The 17,221-nt window shown below is 44.5% G+C and overlaps 1 protein-coding gene across 3 annotated transcripts in view; it reads right to left on the bottom strand.

Moving 5' to 3' along the window:
* The window catches only part of SNX7 (sorting nexin 7), a 30,462-nt gene extending 15,624 nt beyond the window's left edge, over window positions 1-14,838 (bottom strand). For 2 of the 3 annotated variants that reach the window (XM_075098214.1, XM_075098211.1), the window contains exons 1-6: window positions 14,220-14,838; window positions 8,444-8,626; window positions 6,521-6,631; window positions 5,946-6,110; window positions 4,780-4,981; window positions 2,657-2,856 (exon numbers count right to left, since the gene is read on the bottom strand). In XM_075098214.1, coding sequence (XP_074954315.1) covers window positions 2,657-2,856; window positions 4,780-4,981; window positions 5,946-6,110; window positions 6,521-6,631; window positions 8,444-8,626; window positions 14,220-14,408 — 1,050 coding nt within the window. In that variant the 5' untranslated portion in view covers window positions 14,409-14,838. The remainder of the gene's footprint in view (window positions 1-2,656; window positions 2,857-4,779; window positions 4,982-5,945; window positions 6,111-6,520; window positions 6,632-8,443; window positions 8,627-14,219) is intronic. The other variant, XM_075098213.1, reaches the window with a different exon arrangement.
* Between the last annotated feature and the right edge of the window lie 2,383 nt (window positions 14,839-17,221).

Raw genomic sequence — 17,221 nt, 5'->3', positions numbered from 1 at the left:
GTAAAAGCACACTCAGGTGTGCTTATGTCGCAGAAATGTTGCAAGGCTTTAGTCCTTTTAAAAAGAAATGAGAAGCAGGACATATATAATTACAGATCTCAAAACCTTCTTTTACATTACCTTGCCACAACTGGTTTTACTGCTTCTTCTGCGTATACTAGAGAGATTTGCACTATTCACCTCTAGCATAGGGCATGTTGAAACAGCACAGGGCACAAGCAGCTCTACCTTCTCTAGCTGTCTTATTTGACTGAGTTCTCTTTGAAATCTTGTCACTTTAACAAACACAATAGAATAATTTAGGGGGTTAATTTTCAAATAATTTCTTTTTGAACAGGTACTGACTAGAAAAAACTGGTAAACCTGACTTTGGACAAATCTGAGTAATAGATTAGCAATACATACTAATGCTCATAAATCTGTGTTTCAATTGCTCAGAATATCTTTCGGTTAGATAAATACAGAAAATGTTTAGCTGTAAGCATAGAAGCAAACCAACTATGTCTGGAACAGCTTTCCTTCATATTACAAATGCTTTGCCTTTTTTACTATTTCTTTTGCCTTTTTAAAAACTGTTTTAATGACCATTTGTCAAATTTATCACAAATACTCCTTAAATTACAAGAAAAACACGATGATTTTAATATTAATGAGGCACAACTATAGACAAGTGCTGACTACTAACGGCAAACAGAGGGACTGTGTTTTTAAAACATGTTATACTTTTACAGCTTTTTGGTATAATACCTAATGGTACTCTGCCATAAAACCCTCAAATAATTGTATGTGGACTCATAACCAATTTATTGCTGCAATTTGTACCCTGAGGCACAGCAGTACTCTGCACTCCCCAGATTTGTCCTGTGAGTTAGTTAGGAGGGAGCCAGTCCAGATGTAAATATTTTAGCTATGAATTCATCTCTTTCCCTAGTTTAAGGCTGAACTCCCAAGACTGGAAAGTACAAGGACTGTATTGTATTGACCACACCTTCTTCTGCACATTGGCACGTGATCTGGGCAGCACCGCACAAAGGTCCCTGTGATGAGGGGTTAAACACACCTCTGAAAGCAGGTTTTGCTGGTGTGTGACTTCCCCTATGGTATTTTTATCCAGACTAGCAGTTCCCTCTCCAAACTGCGAGAGGGGAGTAAACTGTAGGACAAATAAAAATCCCTGGTGAATGAAAGGAAAGGAACGGTTGCAGAATATGAGCTATTGGAGGAAGATTTTCCTTCGGACAGGACCTCAAGGCAGCCTAATGCTGCACTGCAAGCACTGCATGAAGAACACTGCAAGCAGGAAAAAAAAACCAAAGCAAAGGGCAACAGCTACTGCACGAAGAGCCAGGTAGTCTCTCTGGGGTTTGTCTGCAGAAACCTCTCTGTGCTCTGGACAAAAGAGAAGACCTGCGAAAGGTCTTCTCAGGTAAGCCAGGCTGCAGACTAGAGGCAATGGGCAGGCAGCATCTCTTCAATAGCACAAAGGCTGGGATGGCTTATGGGTAACAGACTTAGAAATTCTGAAAAATAAGTTTGGAGGTGGGGGGGAGGGAGACCTGCAATTGCTAGGTCAGTAATCTCTTCAGACCTTGAAGCAAAGCAATACCTACCTCCATCTACCTGCACATATATGTAAATAACGAGGCCTATGAGATACAGGACATTTTGTACGGTCCCTCTTTCAGTGAAGCTGGTTTTAAAGACAGCAATCATTGCAGAAGCAATTCTTAACCTCTCAGTAGCTAAGCCTTACTGAGAAACTGGCAGCGCTCTGCACAGTGCCAGCAAAGGCCAAGTTAACTTGGGTCTTGCTCTACCCATGGCCTGAAACACACTGGCAGCCCTCAGAAACCACTGCAGCAGGAGCTGGGCTCCCAGCAGAGAGGCAAGAACAGATACTGCAGCATGCATTGCTCAACACCTAGACAAAGAGGGGTTTGTACACATTTTCTGCTTTCTGGAGGCAGCAGAGTGGGAATTATGACACGCTGAATTCAGTTACTTAATTATGTTGATTATCCATCAGCATTAAGTTTATAAATTCTGAAGTCTGGTTTTTTACATTCTCTCCAAGTGTAAGAAAAATACGTACATAAAGGGAACTGAGAGCATCACCTTATGGCAAAGACTAACACATGCTTATATAATGGCACAGGGACTGGAAGTTCCCTGCTGTTCTGGAAAAAGAAAACATAATTTAGGAACATCTCTTAGAAAGGGAAAAACCTCTCCACTCCTTTTCCCCCACACAATCTGTTACTCGATGAGTTCATATTTCAGCAGTGTCAGAAGAGGTCTTTCTCAGCTGCTGTTCCCCAAACCTTTCTGTGCTCCTGCCTCTCTGCTACAATGCAGAGCTCTCTGAAGACGGCAAAACCAGACACCTTAGCCCAGCTACCAAGGGCTGCCTGCCACCCAAAACTATCAAGCGCTTCTCCTCTGGAAGGGGTCCCTCTTGCCTGTTTAGCAAGGGAAACAGGACCAACAGGATTCCCTGCTAAGGGACAGCTGTCCTACACTGTGCATGTTTAGTAACAACAGTAAATAGAGGGTCTGCAAAATCATCTTCATCGGCTGCAAATTCTCTTCTAGTGTTTGTCACTGGCCTAAACCAAACTTTATATACAGCCATAAGCAATCCTTAAGGAAGCCTTACCATCAGAATTTCACCGTAGAGAACGTATTCGTGTAAGATCGGCAGCAGATCTTCGGAGAGCCCTGCCATTCGCTTCTCCGTAGCCTTGCAACACTTGTCGATGCAGCTGGCAACGCCTTTTAGGGAGTCTGCTGTGTCTTCTTCTGATGCTGACCAGAGTGTGTAGATGGGGCCGTATTCCTTCATTTCATTAAAATACTCTTAATGGGAACATATACACATATTAGTCTTTTGTTCATTAATAGATGTCTAAGTGATACTATTTGCAGCTTCATGTTTACTGTGAACAAAGCAAGAGATTGAGGCTAATGTTTAAACTTGCTCAAATGACCAAGATAAGTAAACCATGGCTCATTATTTATGAATAAACTAATCAATGAATGTATTGTAATTAAGCATTTCTTCGAAACCTATCAGCAAAACTGCCCCAGTCACTTTAAAAGGACACACACACTCTGAGACTTCATGGGTTATATTCAGTTCACCCCATGATCTGAAGTATTTCACGTTGTCTTCCTACAGCGGGACATGAGCCACAGCATGTTGGTCTGCTTTGGTCTGACGTGCTTCTACTGCCCTGAATTCTTCTGCTAAAGTAATACTCTGAATCCCTTTATTAAAACTAGTAGCCTCAGTATGACCCAAAAGCTGCAGAAGACACACTGACATTCACTGCAGTTCTGCACGTGTTATCTCCTTTAGTAGGTTTTATTAACCCAAATAAATGGATATCCTATGAATGTTTTCTCTTACGTCTCTAGGCCAAGTGATAATCTGTAAGCAGAAAGAAAAATGGCCAGAATTCACCGTGCCGTTTGGCAGGACTAAACTTGGGCAAGGCTGGATATGACCTGGAAGCTGCCTGTGCGCAGGAAGGTACTGTGAACGCATTGGTCCTGCATTGAAAACACAATTTAATCACAGTTGAATTTATAATGAAAAAATGTCCAAGCAAATATGCAAAGCAGACGTGTGCCACGAAGAGTGCCATGTTTATGTTGAGATTAATTGGACAAAAGAAACCTCCATTGAAGGTTTCTTCATTCAATTAAGAATCCCACGTTAAGCTATTGCAAGCAGGAACATTCTCTGAATCACAGCTATCAACAGCTCATATCCAGGACAGTGCAGCCCGGCACACAAGCGTTCTGCCAAGTGCTATTTGGAAAATCTAGAAAGAAGATATAACCTACAGCATTTGGGAGCATGTCAAAATTCACGTTTTCCGAGAAACACTTTGGCACTGATGCCTTGAACCTACAGACCTCAGCCAGCTATTTCCACTGAAATGAATGATATCAAAAGGAACTCTTTTCACCAGCATGTATTTTCCTTTTTTAAGACCCCTCCAATTTAGTGAGGGCACGCTGAGATCTGGTACCACACAATACAGCACAAGGGCTCGGTTATTAAAGAACACAGCGCAGCTCTTCAAATTATATTATATAGACAGTGAAATCCCTCTGGTGCTGACCAGCAGAAATTCTACTGAACAGGCCTAGTCTGGAATCAGGGTCAATCTCAGAAAGTCAGTAATTTAGTGTTCCAGGTAGGGGTTCAAACTGCTGTTACTTAGGGAAAAAAATGAGATTAAGTCATCCTTCTTAAGAAAACTCTAACAGGCAGAGTTTCCCATGACAGAAATCATGGCCAACAGTAAAGTTATTAGAAAAAAAAAAATAATTCCACTTGGTTAACACAGAAAAAAGGTACAGAATGAAAACGAAAAGGAGATCTGGAATCTAGACAGCAGTATGCCAGCATGAGACAGCACAGAAAGCTGTGACTATTTACATTCCATTGAAAGTTCAAAACAAAAGGTCACGCAGCATTCCAAAAAAAAAGCACAAGTAACAAGATAGCCACCCTTGCTACATTTTCTTCTAAATTGCTTATCAAGTACTTTGATTACATGTTAAAACTCATCCTATTAACAAGCTATTGAAACTAACTTGAAGGTCTGCCAGAATAATGACCATTATGAAAAGCAAAGCGTAAACACAAATCTCCCGTTTCCCCCCCACTTGCTGGAAAGAGTATTTTGCCTGGCAATGTGTGCTAATTTACCTTTCCAATATATTAATTGCTTTAATCAATAAAACTGATACTTGTTTTCTACTTACCCCTTTCTTCTTTGTAAATTCGATGAGCTATTTTGTCTAGTACGTTTATTTTCTGACTAAACGTTTCCACGTAATTGTTCATTTCTGTAAACATTTCAGGACGATTTTTAACTCCTCCTCTTACTGAGGATGCTACAGCTCTGACGGTCTGTCCCATCCTGCTCAGCAAACCGGGGCCCTGCTTCTTGTGTGAGGAGAGCTCCTGTAGACAGAACAAGCCGTGTTTACTTCCATGAACCTTTTTTTAATTCTCTAAAACTAATGCACACTTTAAAGCTTTTTTTTTAAAAAAAAAAAAACAAACTACATACATAAACCTTTGTGTGTCTTTTTAGTTTATAAATCCTACTTTAAAATTATGCGACCAGCGTCAGAACCGTCCCTGTCATGTGCATTTATTAGCTAAGCCTTTCTGGGCAAACGCGAGCACGCCGCGTATCATGCTCTCACAAGAGCGATTAAAGACGGCAGAGAACCTTTACCCTTTCATTCCTTAGGGTGAGTTAGCTAGTTTGCAGTTTAGCCTTTTGAACAGGAAAGCAGAGGCAATGATTGCAGAAATAAGTCGTTGAGAAAAGCAAACAATGTTCCTACTGGAAGAATTAATCTATTTTTTTAAACTCCTTTTATATGTTGCTAGAATAACCTTTGCTGAAGTTCACAGGCAGGCTTTTCTGAGTACAAAACTCCAAGTTTCAACTGGATTTATCTTGCAAAAATACACCAGGAAATTCAAAGGCTTTATTTTTCTTTTATGAGGCTAGTATAACTTTTAAAAAAAAGCAGATGAAAAAGACAGTGCCATACCATAACAAGAATTAATTTAAAATACTACTTTTCATGTAATCTCGGAAGCTTATATATACACCAAAAAGCACGCAGAGTTGAAATATTGTCAATTTACCACAAAAATCCCAAGCGTGGTAACAAAAACTGCTTTGGAAGGTGCAGGAATATTTACAGCCACACACATGATTACCAAAAGCACAGAAGAAAAGGTTGTCTCAGGGGATGAATATTCCATAAATCCCCTGCCTTCTCCTGACGCTTCTGTAACAAGCCGTGGGAGGACACTATTGAATACTGAACTAGGGAGACTCCCGATATACTCTACTAACACAAGACGTGGTTTCACATAACCGTAAATAAAAATAAAGTCACTTTACCCAGGCCTGTGCAGTAAGAAAAATTTTGAAGTCTTCATTAAAAGTTAAAGTTGGATGATCAGCAATACGGTTCAAAAATTTATGTAAAGCTTTTCTTCGCGTCTCAATGAATTCATCACTAAATCGTTCCACCATTCCTTTCATTATGAATTTTTCAGGCAATGGCTAAGGAAGAAAAGAAAAATACATTGTATAATTTGCATAATACTACGGGGTTTATAATAGTTCTTCTACTTACTAAAAACCATAGGTATACCTTGTAGAACCCACCACGCAAAAAACAGATTGTTATAACGTTATCACATTCACAATATGGCTCTTGTAGCACACACTGCAGAAGAATACAAGCACCACTAAGAAGGAAGGACATAAATTACTGCAAATGGCACAATTACAAACGTAAGAAATACCTTTATGGGATTTTTTAATAATCACATATGCGTAAAACCAATGAAACTAGGTTGCTTTAACCTTTGTGAGACTTCAGAAACTGAAGAAAGACCTTAAATATCTCTGTGTAAAACTGGAGCCATCTTACAAACAAATAAAAATAACTTAAGTTTTAGCAAACGAACAGGAATAATCAGTGTTGGATGTGCTTCTTCAAGTCTGCTCTTCAACCAAAGGAAATCCTGATATCGCCTTCGAACTTCATATTCGCTGGAGTCAAATTCACCACGAGATGTCTGAAAACCAGAGGCAGAAAAAGCAGGCCTGGGTGAGAATGTCAGAGGAAAAGAACAAAATAGTTCTAGATTCTGGAGAAAAGCGAGTACTTGAAGGGAGTGCATACGTGATTCTATTTTGCCCGTGTTGCTTGCTGTTTTTCAAAGTGCGGCGACCAACTACTTGAAGAGATAAAACACATCCCATTTTAGCAAGAAATCAAACTTGTGACTTGTAATAACTAGCCTACCACAGTGTTTCCAAAAGATTTCAATCATTTAGTGTGGCATCTTCCTTTTAACAATCACAGTTATGTTCGTTACTTTTAGGGCACTTCTTTTAAAGCGATTAGTAACCTACGAGTGAGGAGAGTCCATTTTTTAGCATTCTGAAAAAAAACAAAACCCCAAATAGCTGATATAGGTCCTTGAGACCTGCTGACACCGGTCAACAATCCCCACATTCAAAAGGTGAAAATTTCAACATATCATAGCACCAACACTTCCTGCGCTGCCTAATGGATTCCGCATTCCATCATCAATTCCAGTTTTGTAGCCCTTTGTTAGAACTTGCCAACAAACCTTTAATGCCTAGAAAAAAATGCTTATTACAGGGTTGCAAAATTGTCAGACCGTGAGATTTATTTGATCGCTGCTCTATCTTCTAGAATCAAGCCACAAAGAGCCCATGTTTTCATTAATGCGCGCTGTTTAGCATTCATTGTTGCACAGAGATTTATAATGCGATGGAAGCAAATTCTAAAAACCTCAAAACACGCTTTTGTAATCTAAACATTTTTGAGGGTTGAAAAAAAATTTTTCAGGGTATGTGGGAGGAATGCTATTACTTTATCATCAACAACCAGCACTTCAAATTAAATACGATAAGAAAGGATAGAACAGATAAAAAAAAGCAAAAGCAATCCACCTTACAGCCCTTCCATACTTGCCTGAAGAAAAAACGTTCTCTCGTCTACAAAAAACATATAAAGTGAACATTACTGCTAGCAAGCTAACGAAGATAGCTCTCTTCCTACTCTTTAAATATTTTATGAGGAATTGATATCTCCTCTTATTTAAGGATGAATAATTCCCATTTGAAAATTTGGTTTTAAATGAGTCTTTTAAAAAGAACTCAAAGTAAAATAAATTAACAGTGCAATTCTCAAAATGCAGCCTGCAGAATATTTGCTGGTAATCCCAGAAGAGCTGGCTAGTCTCACAAGGCTGGCTTTCTTCCGTATTTCCAGTAAATAACTTGCATTCAGGACAGCTAAAAATACACTTAGTTGTTTCCTAATATTACTTTTTCATTGGAGAATTGTGGCAGTTCCCCCAGAAATCATATGCAACTGTAAATGCCACACAATCGTCCCTGTGACAGTGGACGCTGTAACTGCAAAAGAATGGAACTGAAAGACTTTGTAGCCGGTAACATTTATGAAAGAGAAAAGGCTGCTAGCCTGCAAGTGATCCAAAAGTCGTAAATACTTGGGCTAACACAGTGTCTCTGAACTCAGCCTTTCTGCTGTTTCATATTCCTGCTGAAGATCCCAACAGAAAATGCTATTCTCATATAGAAGTGATTTGGCTGTTGAAGAATTATCAGCTATTTTCTCAGTACAAAAAACCTAAGCACCCGTGTGTGCAGACTTACACTGAATTTTCTTTCAGAATCTACTGCACAGTTCCATCCAGGTTTAGTGCTCTACAACTCATGGCAAAATCAGGGTATAATATAAATTTAGTAATATCCCAGAGAACGGTATGGAAGAGCGAAAACGCTCCTTCTGTTATCAATGGAAGCCTTTATAGCCATGAGTAGACACTTACCTTTGTGACTACTCTGTATGTAATAAATGTTTCAATGGCTGTAATGTGGCTTTCAGGATCATCGACTGTAATGAAGAGATCTCTTAATTCTGGTTCATCTTCAAATTTATACTGTTTTATCATTGATGAGGGGGATATTGGCATTGAAGGACTGAATGAGTTTACCTCAGCCAGCGACGTATCCTAAGACAAGACATGAGAGCATCCATGTCAATACACAAACACGCACATGCAAACGCATGTGTCTCAGACGCTAAAATGGCAAGCTTTTAAATAGACTGGTAAAACATAAAAAACATAGAGCAGATGGAAGAATTGTACTGTACATGGCAAATCTATTATCCTTTTCAGTATTTGCCTCAGTGAGGATGTAAGAAATAAGAATGAGGTTTATTCTAAAACTGAGAGGGAGCAAAATGCTACCATTTGACAAGAATGTTATGCATAGCTAGAAAGAGAAATTACCTAGGAATACTAAAATTAGTTATGAATCCAAGCAGCCAGTAATTGTATAGGATACTTACCAGCTTTATTAAAATCGTTAGAAACCTGTTACTCAGGACTTAGGAAGTTTGAATTATCTCTAATAACCTGAACAGGATGGATAAAAAAATACGAATTTAAATGAAAACAAGACAAAATCCAAATGAGAATTTTTATTGGAATTGGATATTTCCATTTGCACACATTTTCAAACGAAGTTTGAAGTGGAAAACTTTTACAGAGACATAAATTTAACCTTTTAAAGAAGAAAAACAGCAAGTAAGGATGCAGTACAAATTTGCTTCTTAATTTCTATAAAAAAGTCAAACCACTGTTTTGCTGAAGTGGAAGACCACTTTTTGATAATATCAACTACTTCCACCACAGCTCTCTAAGAATAGGCCCCCACAGCAGCTGCTTCTGCTCAGCGCGTTCAGTGGCGATCACTCAAATGCTGAGAAACAGAGGAAATCAGAAACAGGCAAAAAAAATTCTCATTTTCTTTCTTAGATGCAAGTCTAGATGAGATCTGCTAACCTGGAATCTTGAAGGATACAGTGACTAGGAAAATCAAATTCACTAACACCATAAAAGAGTGTAATAAATGAATAAATCACTGAAAATAATAAATTTGGGCAATTAGAACCAATCACTATGTTTTAAATATCAAACATTTAATATGCTGCTTCTAATATATCCAGTCTAATGAAGTATTTTTATAAGAAACTTTAAAATTAATCTGTTTTCTAGAAGTTTTCCAAAAGCATAGTAGGCTACGCTAACTACCAAGAGGCAAAGAGTCGCCCTTTCTGGTGCCTCCCTAACTATGGAGCAAGGAGAAAAGGGATGCTGCTAAAGGGAAAACCGCGCCAACGGTGGGAGTGGAAACGTGGGAGGCCACAGAAACCAGAGACACGGCATCGTCCCAAGGCTGACCTCGTGGGAGGGAAGAGCACACCACCGCAGCGCTGCGGAGCGTGGCGAGGCATGCCTTTCCTCCTTTGAATTCAGCTGGATCAAAACTTCCTCTGGAACACGCTCTCCTCTCTTGTTCTTTTCCTGCCTTAAACCGCGCTGCTTACTGCCAGCCCTCTCCTTTGGATTTATCAACGTACTCCCACGAATACGGAGCAGGAATTTATATCGAGAATTATGCACGGAAAGCACTGATGTACCAGTCCTTCTCCCATCACTTTGGCACAGCTCTTTGAACAGGGAGACAAAAGCAGGCTGGAAGACTAAAGGCAACGTTTTAAATATTATATAGCTGCTGACTTGTACACCTGTAAGTCTTTTTGTTTTTACTCGGTGTGTTGCTACACATTATTTCTATACTGGTAGCCAGCCAGCACTGTCCTGAGTGGTGGGGGATTAGCAGAGAGGCTGCTTTCACTGCCCGCTGGCACGCTCCACATGAAGAATGAGGACCGCTAGTTCAGAGCAGCCCATGCGATGCAAAGTGCTGAGACAGCAGGAAATTTCCAGGCAAGGAAAAATGCATGTGAACATGTCCAGGACCTGAACAGCCATATAACTGGAGGAATAATGACTCTGCAAGGCCTACACTGGATGAAGGCAAACGTGTTTAATATTTTCTCATTTTCCATGGGTCATTACAACCTTAATGTTTTGTTCCTCCCTCTAAGTTGCTACTAAGAATTGCTCTATGCAGGCAGGTTTCTGAAAGTATATTTTTATATGGAAGCGCTTATGAATATGTGGCTTGTGAAACAAAACACAGGCGATAAAAATCTGTAAAATAAGCAGGTCTCCAGTTCTGCGGTAATGCAGCTCTAGTGTTCATCTGCACACGAGTGAATGCATGCGAGTTTTAAACAAGCATCTGTTTCTCTTTCTTTATACTCATGATACTTCATGTTTACTTCCAGAAGTTCCTGAAGTTCATGTGACATTAAGTCTGATGTCATCACAGAAACACGGTAAAAAAAGATGATAGTTTTCTATTTTCTATATAGCTGTAATTTTGTGGTTGGAACTATGTTTTTGTGTGCATACCCTTGAGGGCAGAAGGATTTTTGTGGCATAGGAAAAGCAGACAATTCTTCTAGCTGTTGGGATGAGGTTCATGCATTTTGATTTACTGGCCAGGAGAGCAAACAGATGGAAAATCAATGAGCTCCTGGCAGCACGAGGGCCTTGTTCGGGGTCTCCTTCCTCTAATACTAGCAGTTACCCACCATCTCACTCTCACGTTTGGCTGCAACGGATCAGTAAGACTCCAAAATAAATAAGGGAAGGAAAACACTCGTATTGCCAGAGCAGCCTCAAAGTAGGCTGAGCACACAGCTGAGCCTGCAGCTCCCTGTAGAAAACATTAAGCCTGGGGGTTTGCCTCAGCACCACTCCTCCTCAGGGCACAGGTCCCTGACTCGGGGTTGCATCTATGCCTCATCCGTCCAGCCCTCCCTCCCAGCGAGGATCCAGAGCTTGCAGTCTTCTGAGGCCAGGGATCCAAAGCACGGCTGGAGATAAAGGATGTGGTAGGGGAGTTTGTCTTGTAAGAGAATAGCTTAGTTATTGAAGCATTCTTCAACAAAGCAATGACATTCAGGAAGACAGAACAGTTCCTTGGCCAAAAAAAAATCACTTATAAATCAGTCTCAAATCCTTGATCAACTTGTTTTGGAAGAAGAATTAGCCTCTATGCAATTCTGAAGTGGTATATTTTCCAGAAATACCATGAAGTTTTCTATAATTACAAAATGGAGACAAAACACTGTAAAACAGACATTGAAAGAAGAGCCGCTAAAGATTTTAAGTATTAACCAAGGCGCTGACAGCTTTGTCAATGCTAGGTCACCGAATCGGTTAGCAAGGAAGGCAAAGATTAACGGAATGGGCATTGTGATACATGTGGTAAGGTATACTTTGAAACTAACAGAAGAAAGCAGGTGGAAAACATTGTATTTGTGTGACTCATAACTCAGCCCCCAGAAGTTGTCTCTGCTGAAAAGGCCTCAGAACTTTTTCCATGGTAACAGAAACTAGGCTAAAGTGAAATACACGTCACCTCATGAAATGCTTTATCAAGAGTTACCGAAGAAGATGCTAGTCTGTAATATTTGAGATATGTCACAGGATACCAGGCCGATGGTTTATGACACTATCAGGTTAAACGTCTATGAATTTCCATAAAAATAAAAGCCCTGTGTTTACATCTTGAGTAATAACTTAGGGTATTGAGGTTGACAATTTTTAAGAATCTCATTTTTCACCATTTTGGTAGCTGATACATTTCATTGACTGAACTGAGAAAAATGAAGTCCATGTCAGAGACAGGCACCAAACGCCACGCTGCCGCTGCTGTCCCACTTGGCCTGCAGATGCTACACCGCTGCCTTAAAGACAGGGGCGTGAGAAACCCCATTAAGATACAATTTAAAACAAGGTGATCCTAGAACAGTGCGTTATGGAAAAATCAGTTTTACAAAACTTAGTCTGAAGCTACATTTAGCTCATCAGTTTCCCTTGAATATACGGAACAAATGGGGTGGAATCCCCAATCAACCTCACAGATTTTCATCAGCTCAAAAGTTCAGCCCTCAAATTGCACCTGAAGGCAAACTGTGAATTTCTGGTCTATATACAACCACTAAATGCAGGTGTGCAAGCTTTGGAAAGAATGTATTTTCACAGAGTATGACAAATTTTCTTGTTTGCAGGAATAAGTTATCACGTAGCATGCATTAATAGGAATTAAGATCTAATATAAGTAAGAAATATTTGACATGAATCCAGGTTGCTTAATTTAAAGACATAGATATTTGCCACGCAGCAGCAGTAACTCGTATCAACTACACTTGTTCTTATTTTTCATTCCCAAGGAGCATCGCTCCTGACCAGCAAGCAGCATAACTGGTGATGCGCTGTACTGACAGGCAGATACCTGCGTGCAGAACTGCCTCAGAGGATTCAAAGTAAGAAACTGACAACTAAAATTATATTTTAGCACTGCTTTTGCATGCAAGTTCAGTGAATCGTTCGTGGCTCCATGTCAAATCAAGGCTGGTGCTTTTCTAGAAAATAGGATTTAGCTAGACCCTAGTTTTGCTTCAGAAAAACACAGATAACTTGGTGAAATTTAGCTAGACCTCTTCTATGTTACAGACCATTAAATCACTTAGTAGTCCCTTCTGGCCTTAAAATACATGAATTTCAAGATTTTTACTACGAAGTCTAAACACACAGCTCCTGAGAATGAAGCTCTCATTCCCATGTTTTTATTCACGCATATCAAAAAATGCATCTAATTTAAATATAAAAAAATACACATTTAATTCATAAGACCATCGGTCCTACTGAAAATAGGTTTGGCATCACGTGGGAAAAGTATCTGCTGCATCTCTCCAACACCCCAGAGCCGTCCAGAAGGCCCAGAAGGTGAGCAGGGTCTTAGCCCCCTATATATACGTTTTCCACCTGAGCTACCAGTACGTCCTTATATTTTAGGATAATATATATTTTATATATACAATATATAGTAGGATAAAGTATGTTATATTTCAGACACTGCCTTGGTAAGGCCAATAGATCCATGACATGCTTTCTTCTTCAATGGCTGAGAAGGCAAGAGGTAAATCTCATCTTAACCAAATCCGTACGGAATGAGAAACAACATACACGGCAGGCACAGCACACTTGGTCGGGTTATTTAAAGGCAGCAATGCGGGCGCCCACGTACCCAGCTAAGCCTGCGTGCCTTCGGAGCGGGGACCCTGATACACCGGCAGCTACACTCACGTTATTCTCTTCGTCAAAATGCAGGTGTTGCCTTCTTGAACCTCCTACGCGAAGGTGCTAGACTTCATCTTTTAGAAGAAAACTCTGAAACTTGGAAATAGCTATTTATATTTAAATACAGCTGCAAGTACTAAATACGAGTGTTTTTTTAATTGACGGGCACACGACACAGTCGGCGAGGTAACACCGACTCCGGATCACTTGGCAGACTTAGGGCAGGAGCCGGCACGACCCGCAGCGCTCGCCCGAAGCCGAGCTCGGAGCGGGCCCACCGGGGCTGGGCCGGGCCGGGCCGGGCCGGCGCGGCGCCCTCGGCACCCCGAGCCCCGGCTGGGCTCTCCGCGGGCAGCGGCGGCGGCCGGGCCTGCCCTGCCCGGCCAAGCGCGGGGCAGGCGGGCAGAGCCCGGGACAGAGGCCGCGATCGCCGCCGCCCGGCCCCGTCCCGTCCCGCCCCATCCCGCCGCACGGCAGGGCAAAGTACCGGCGAGCGGCGGGCCCGGTCCGGCCCGACCCGGGGAGGGCGCTGCCGTACCTTGCTGAACACCTCCAGGTCGTCCTCCTCATCGTCCAACGCCAGCACCTCGGCGGCGAGCAGCGGCCGCCGGGCCGGTGCCGGGGCACCCGCCGCGGGCTGGGGCTCGGCCCCGGCCCCTCTGCGGCTGTCGGGGGACGGCGGGGGGAGCGGCGGCGGCGGCGCGGGGCCCCGGCCCTCTGCCTCCATCCTTCCCTGCCGGCGCGGGCGGCGGCCCCGCCTGAGCCGCTCCCCGGGGGGCCGCGATCGGCCGCCCGCCCCCGCCTCGCCCGGCCCGGCCCGGCCCGGCCCGGGGGCGCGGCCAGCGCGCAGGACTGGAAGCGGCGGAGCGGGAGGAAGCGGGAAGCCGAGGCGGGACGGGGCGGGCCTGCCCCTCGGAGGGTGGGGGGGGCCGCGCCTGAGGCCGCCGCTTCTCTGAGGAGGCTGGCGGGCAGGCGGCGGCTCGCAACGCCCACAGGCGTTTTCATGGAGGTGTTGGGGCCGTCGGGCTCCTTCGCCCGCCGCCAGCACCCCGCTTTGGCCGTCCCCGGGGCTGCCGAGGGACCGGGCGGGCTCGGGGAGCCCTGCTGCTGCTGGCCTGGGAAACGCGTGTGCTGTGCGCGGGGTTGGAGAGCCCCGGGGAGCCCAGCAGCCGTCAGCGAGTCCTCGGAAGCGCCGAGGGTCCCCAGCGTGGAAGGGGGGGGTACCCAGGCGTTCCCGCGCTCTCTGGGATGGTGTCCAGGCTGCACGCCCCGCGTTCCTACCGAGAAAACATGCCTTGCTTCTTGCCTCTGGTATGCCTTGGGCCCGTTCTGTCATTTGTAGCTGGGGTTTGTCGTTCGTAGCTTCATCCTGGGGTGCTCTCTGCTGCTGAGGCCGGGGGTTACACTGGGGTCAGAGATTGACTTGTGACAACAGATTGACACCACATGACACAGAATCAATCACAGAATGCCCTGAGCCGGGAGGGACCCACAAGGACCATCGAGCCCAGCTCCTGTCCCCGCACAGGACACCCCAAATTCACACCGTGTCTCTGAGGGCCTGGGCCAAGGGCTTCTGGAATATCGCCAGGCTGGTGCCGTGACGCCTCCCTGGGGAGCCTGTGCCAGGGCTCCACCACCCTCTGGGGGAAGGACCTTCTCCTAATGCCCAGCCTAACCCTCCCCGGGCACATCTGCAAAGGAGCAGGAGGAGGGACGCCAAACATCTAAAAATAGTAAAGCCGCAGAAAGGAAAACCATCAGAATTGAGGGGTTTTGAAGTTGCCAGCATTGAATAGGAACTAATGAGCAGTGCTAGTAGCTGCAGGAGCCACGGACATGTAGTAAGCAAGTGGGCAGGTGGAGGGACGGGAAGGACCTGGACAAGCCCGAGGAGCGGGCCTGTGAGAACCTGCCGAGGCTCAACAAGGCCAAGTGCAAGGTCCTGCACCTGGGCCGGGCCAACCCCCGGTATCCTTACAGGCTGGGCAATGGAGGGACTGAGAGCAGCCCTGCGGAGAGGGACTTGGGGGCACTGGGGGACAAAAAATTGGACAGGAACCAGCAAAGCACAGTTGCAGCCCAGAAGCCAGCCATGCCCTCTCTGGGCTGCATCCCCAGCAGCGCGGGCAGCAGGGCGAGGGAGGGGGTGCTGCCCCTCTGCCCCGCTCTGTGAGACCCCCCTGCAGCGCCGCCTCCAGCCCTGGGCTCCTCAGCACGGGACAGACACGGGGCTGTGGGAGCGGGGCCAGAGGGGGCACAGAAATGCTCCGAGGGCTGGAGCCCCTCTGCTGCGAGGCCGGGCTGGGGGAGTTGGGGTGGTTCAGCCTGGGGAAGAGAAGGCTGCGGGGAGACCTTATTGCGGCCTCCCAGTGCTTAAAGGGAGGCTACAGGAAGGATGGGGGCAACCTCTTTAGAAAGGCCTGTTGTGACAGGAATGGCTTTAAAGGAGGGTAGATCTAGATTGGATATAAGGAAGACATTTTTTACAATGAGGGCGGTGAAACCCCGGCCCAGGTTGCCCCGAGAGGTGGTCGATGCCCCATCCCTGGAAACATCCAAGGCCAGGCTGGACGGGGCTCTGAGCGACCTGCTCGGGTTGAAGATGTCCCTGCTCGCTGCAGGGGGTTGGACTGGATGGGCTCTAAAGGTCCCTCCCAACCCAAACCGTTCTGGGATTCTGTGATTCTAAGGCTGGCCTAACCTGTGGTGGGGGTCAGCGCCACCGTGGGCGACCAGCTTCTGGGCTCGGCTGCGGTGCTTGGCATGTCACCGAGGCCCACATTTAGACCCAGTGTAGAACAAGGCACATCTTTACAGGCTCTATCTGAAACATCTGAGGTCAGTGGAAACTTGGTTGTTAAGGTCGGGTCCAAGAGTCCTGGGCGGGCACTTAAACCGGCAGCTACAACGTAATCTCTGTGTACCTTGGGTCCCTTGCCGTCAAATTAGAAAAGGCAAAGTCCTAATCAAAGTGTTTTGAAAAGCGTTCATTTGTGAAACACTCCTGGCAGTTGACGAGGAAGTTCGCTTGGTATTTCATGTGTTTCGTGTGAGGCCTTGAGCCACAACTTGAAAGAAAGAGGTATAAAATAAACACTAAATATTCACTGAACTGTTCAAAGAGAAGAATAATATGCCTGTGTAGTTAGAGTATGTATACTAAGATACTTTCATGTTTTTAAAAAAAACCCCAAAAAACCCAAAAACCACAACCTAAAATGGAGAGGGAACTGTGGGTTGGGGGGCAGTGGAGCTTTCCACAGAAGCAATCGCGTACATTTTGGCAAACAGCAAGCGTTTGCCATAGTAGGTTGCTCTCTCCCGTGGACCAGCCACCAGAGGGAGATGGGATGCACCTTTCCTGGGGTCTCCGACGCTCGCTGATGGCAGAGTATGTCTCAGTAAGTTAAAATAGGCACTTTCTGAAGTTTTAAAATAACTACCGGCCCTGGTACGAGATCCTCAGGCTTCTTTTCCTTCTGACCCTGTGTAGGCTGTCCCTGGCCTGCTGCTGTTTGCTGAGCCCCGGCCCTGTGC

Source organism: Phalacrocorax aristotelis, chromosome 6 (assembly GCF_949628215.1).
Source record: "Phalacrocorax aristotelis chromosome 6, bGulAri2.1, whole genome shotgun sequence".
Taxonomy (NCBI): domain Eukaryota; kingdom Metazoa; phylum Chordata; class Aves; order Suliformes; family Phalacrocoracidae; genus Phalacrocorax; species Phalacrocorax aristotelis.
The sequence above is the reverse complement of the archived record's forward strand: the minus strand, read 5'-3'. Positions and strand labels throughout refer to the sequence as shown.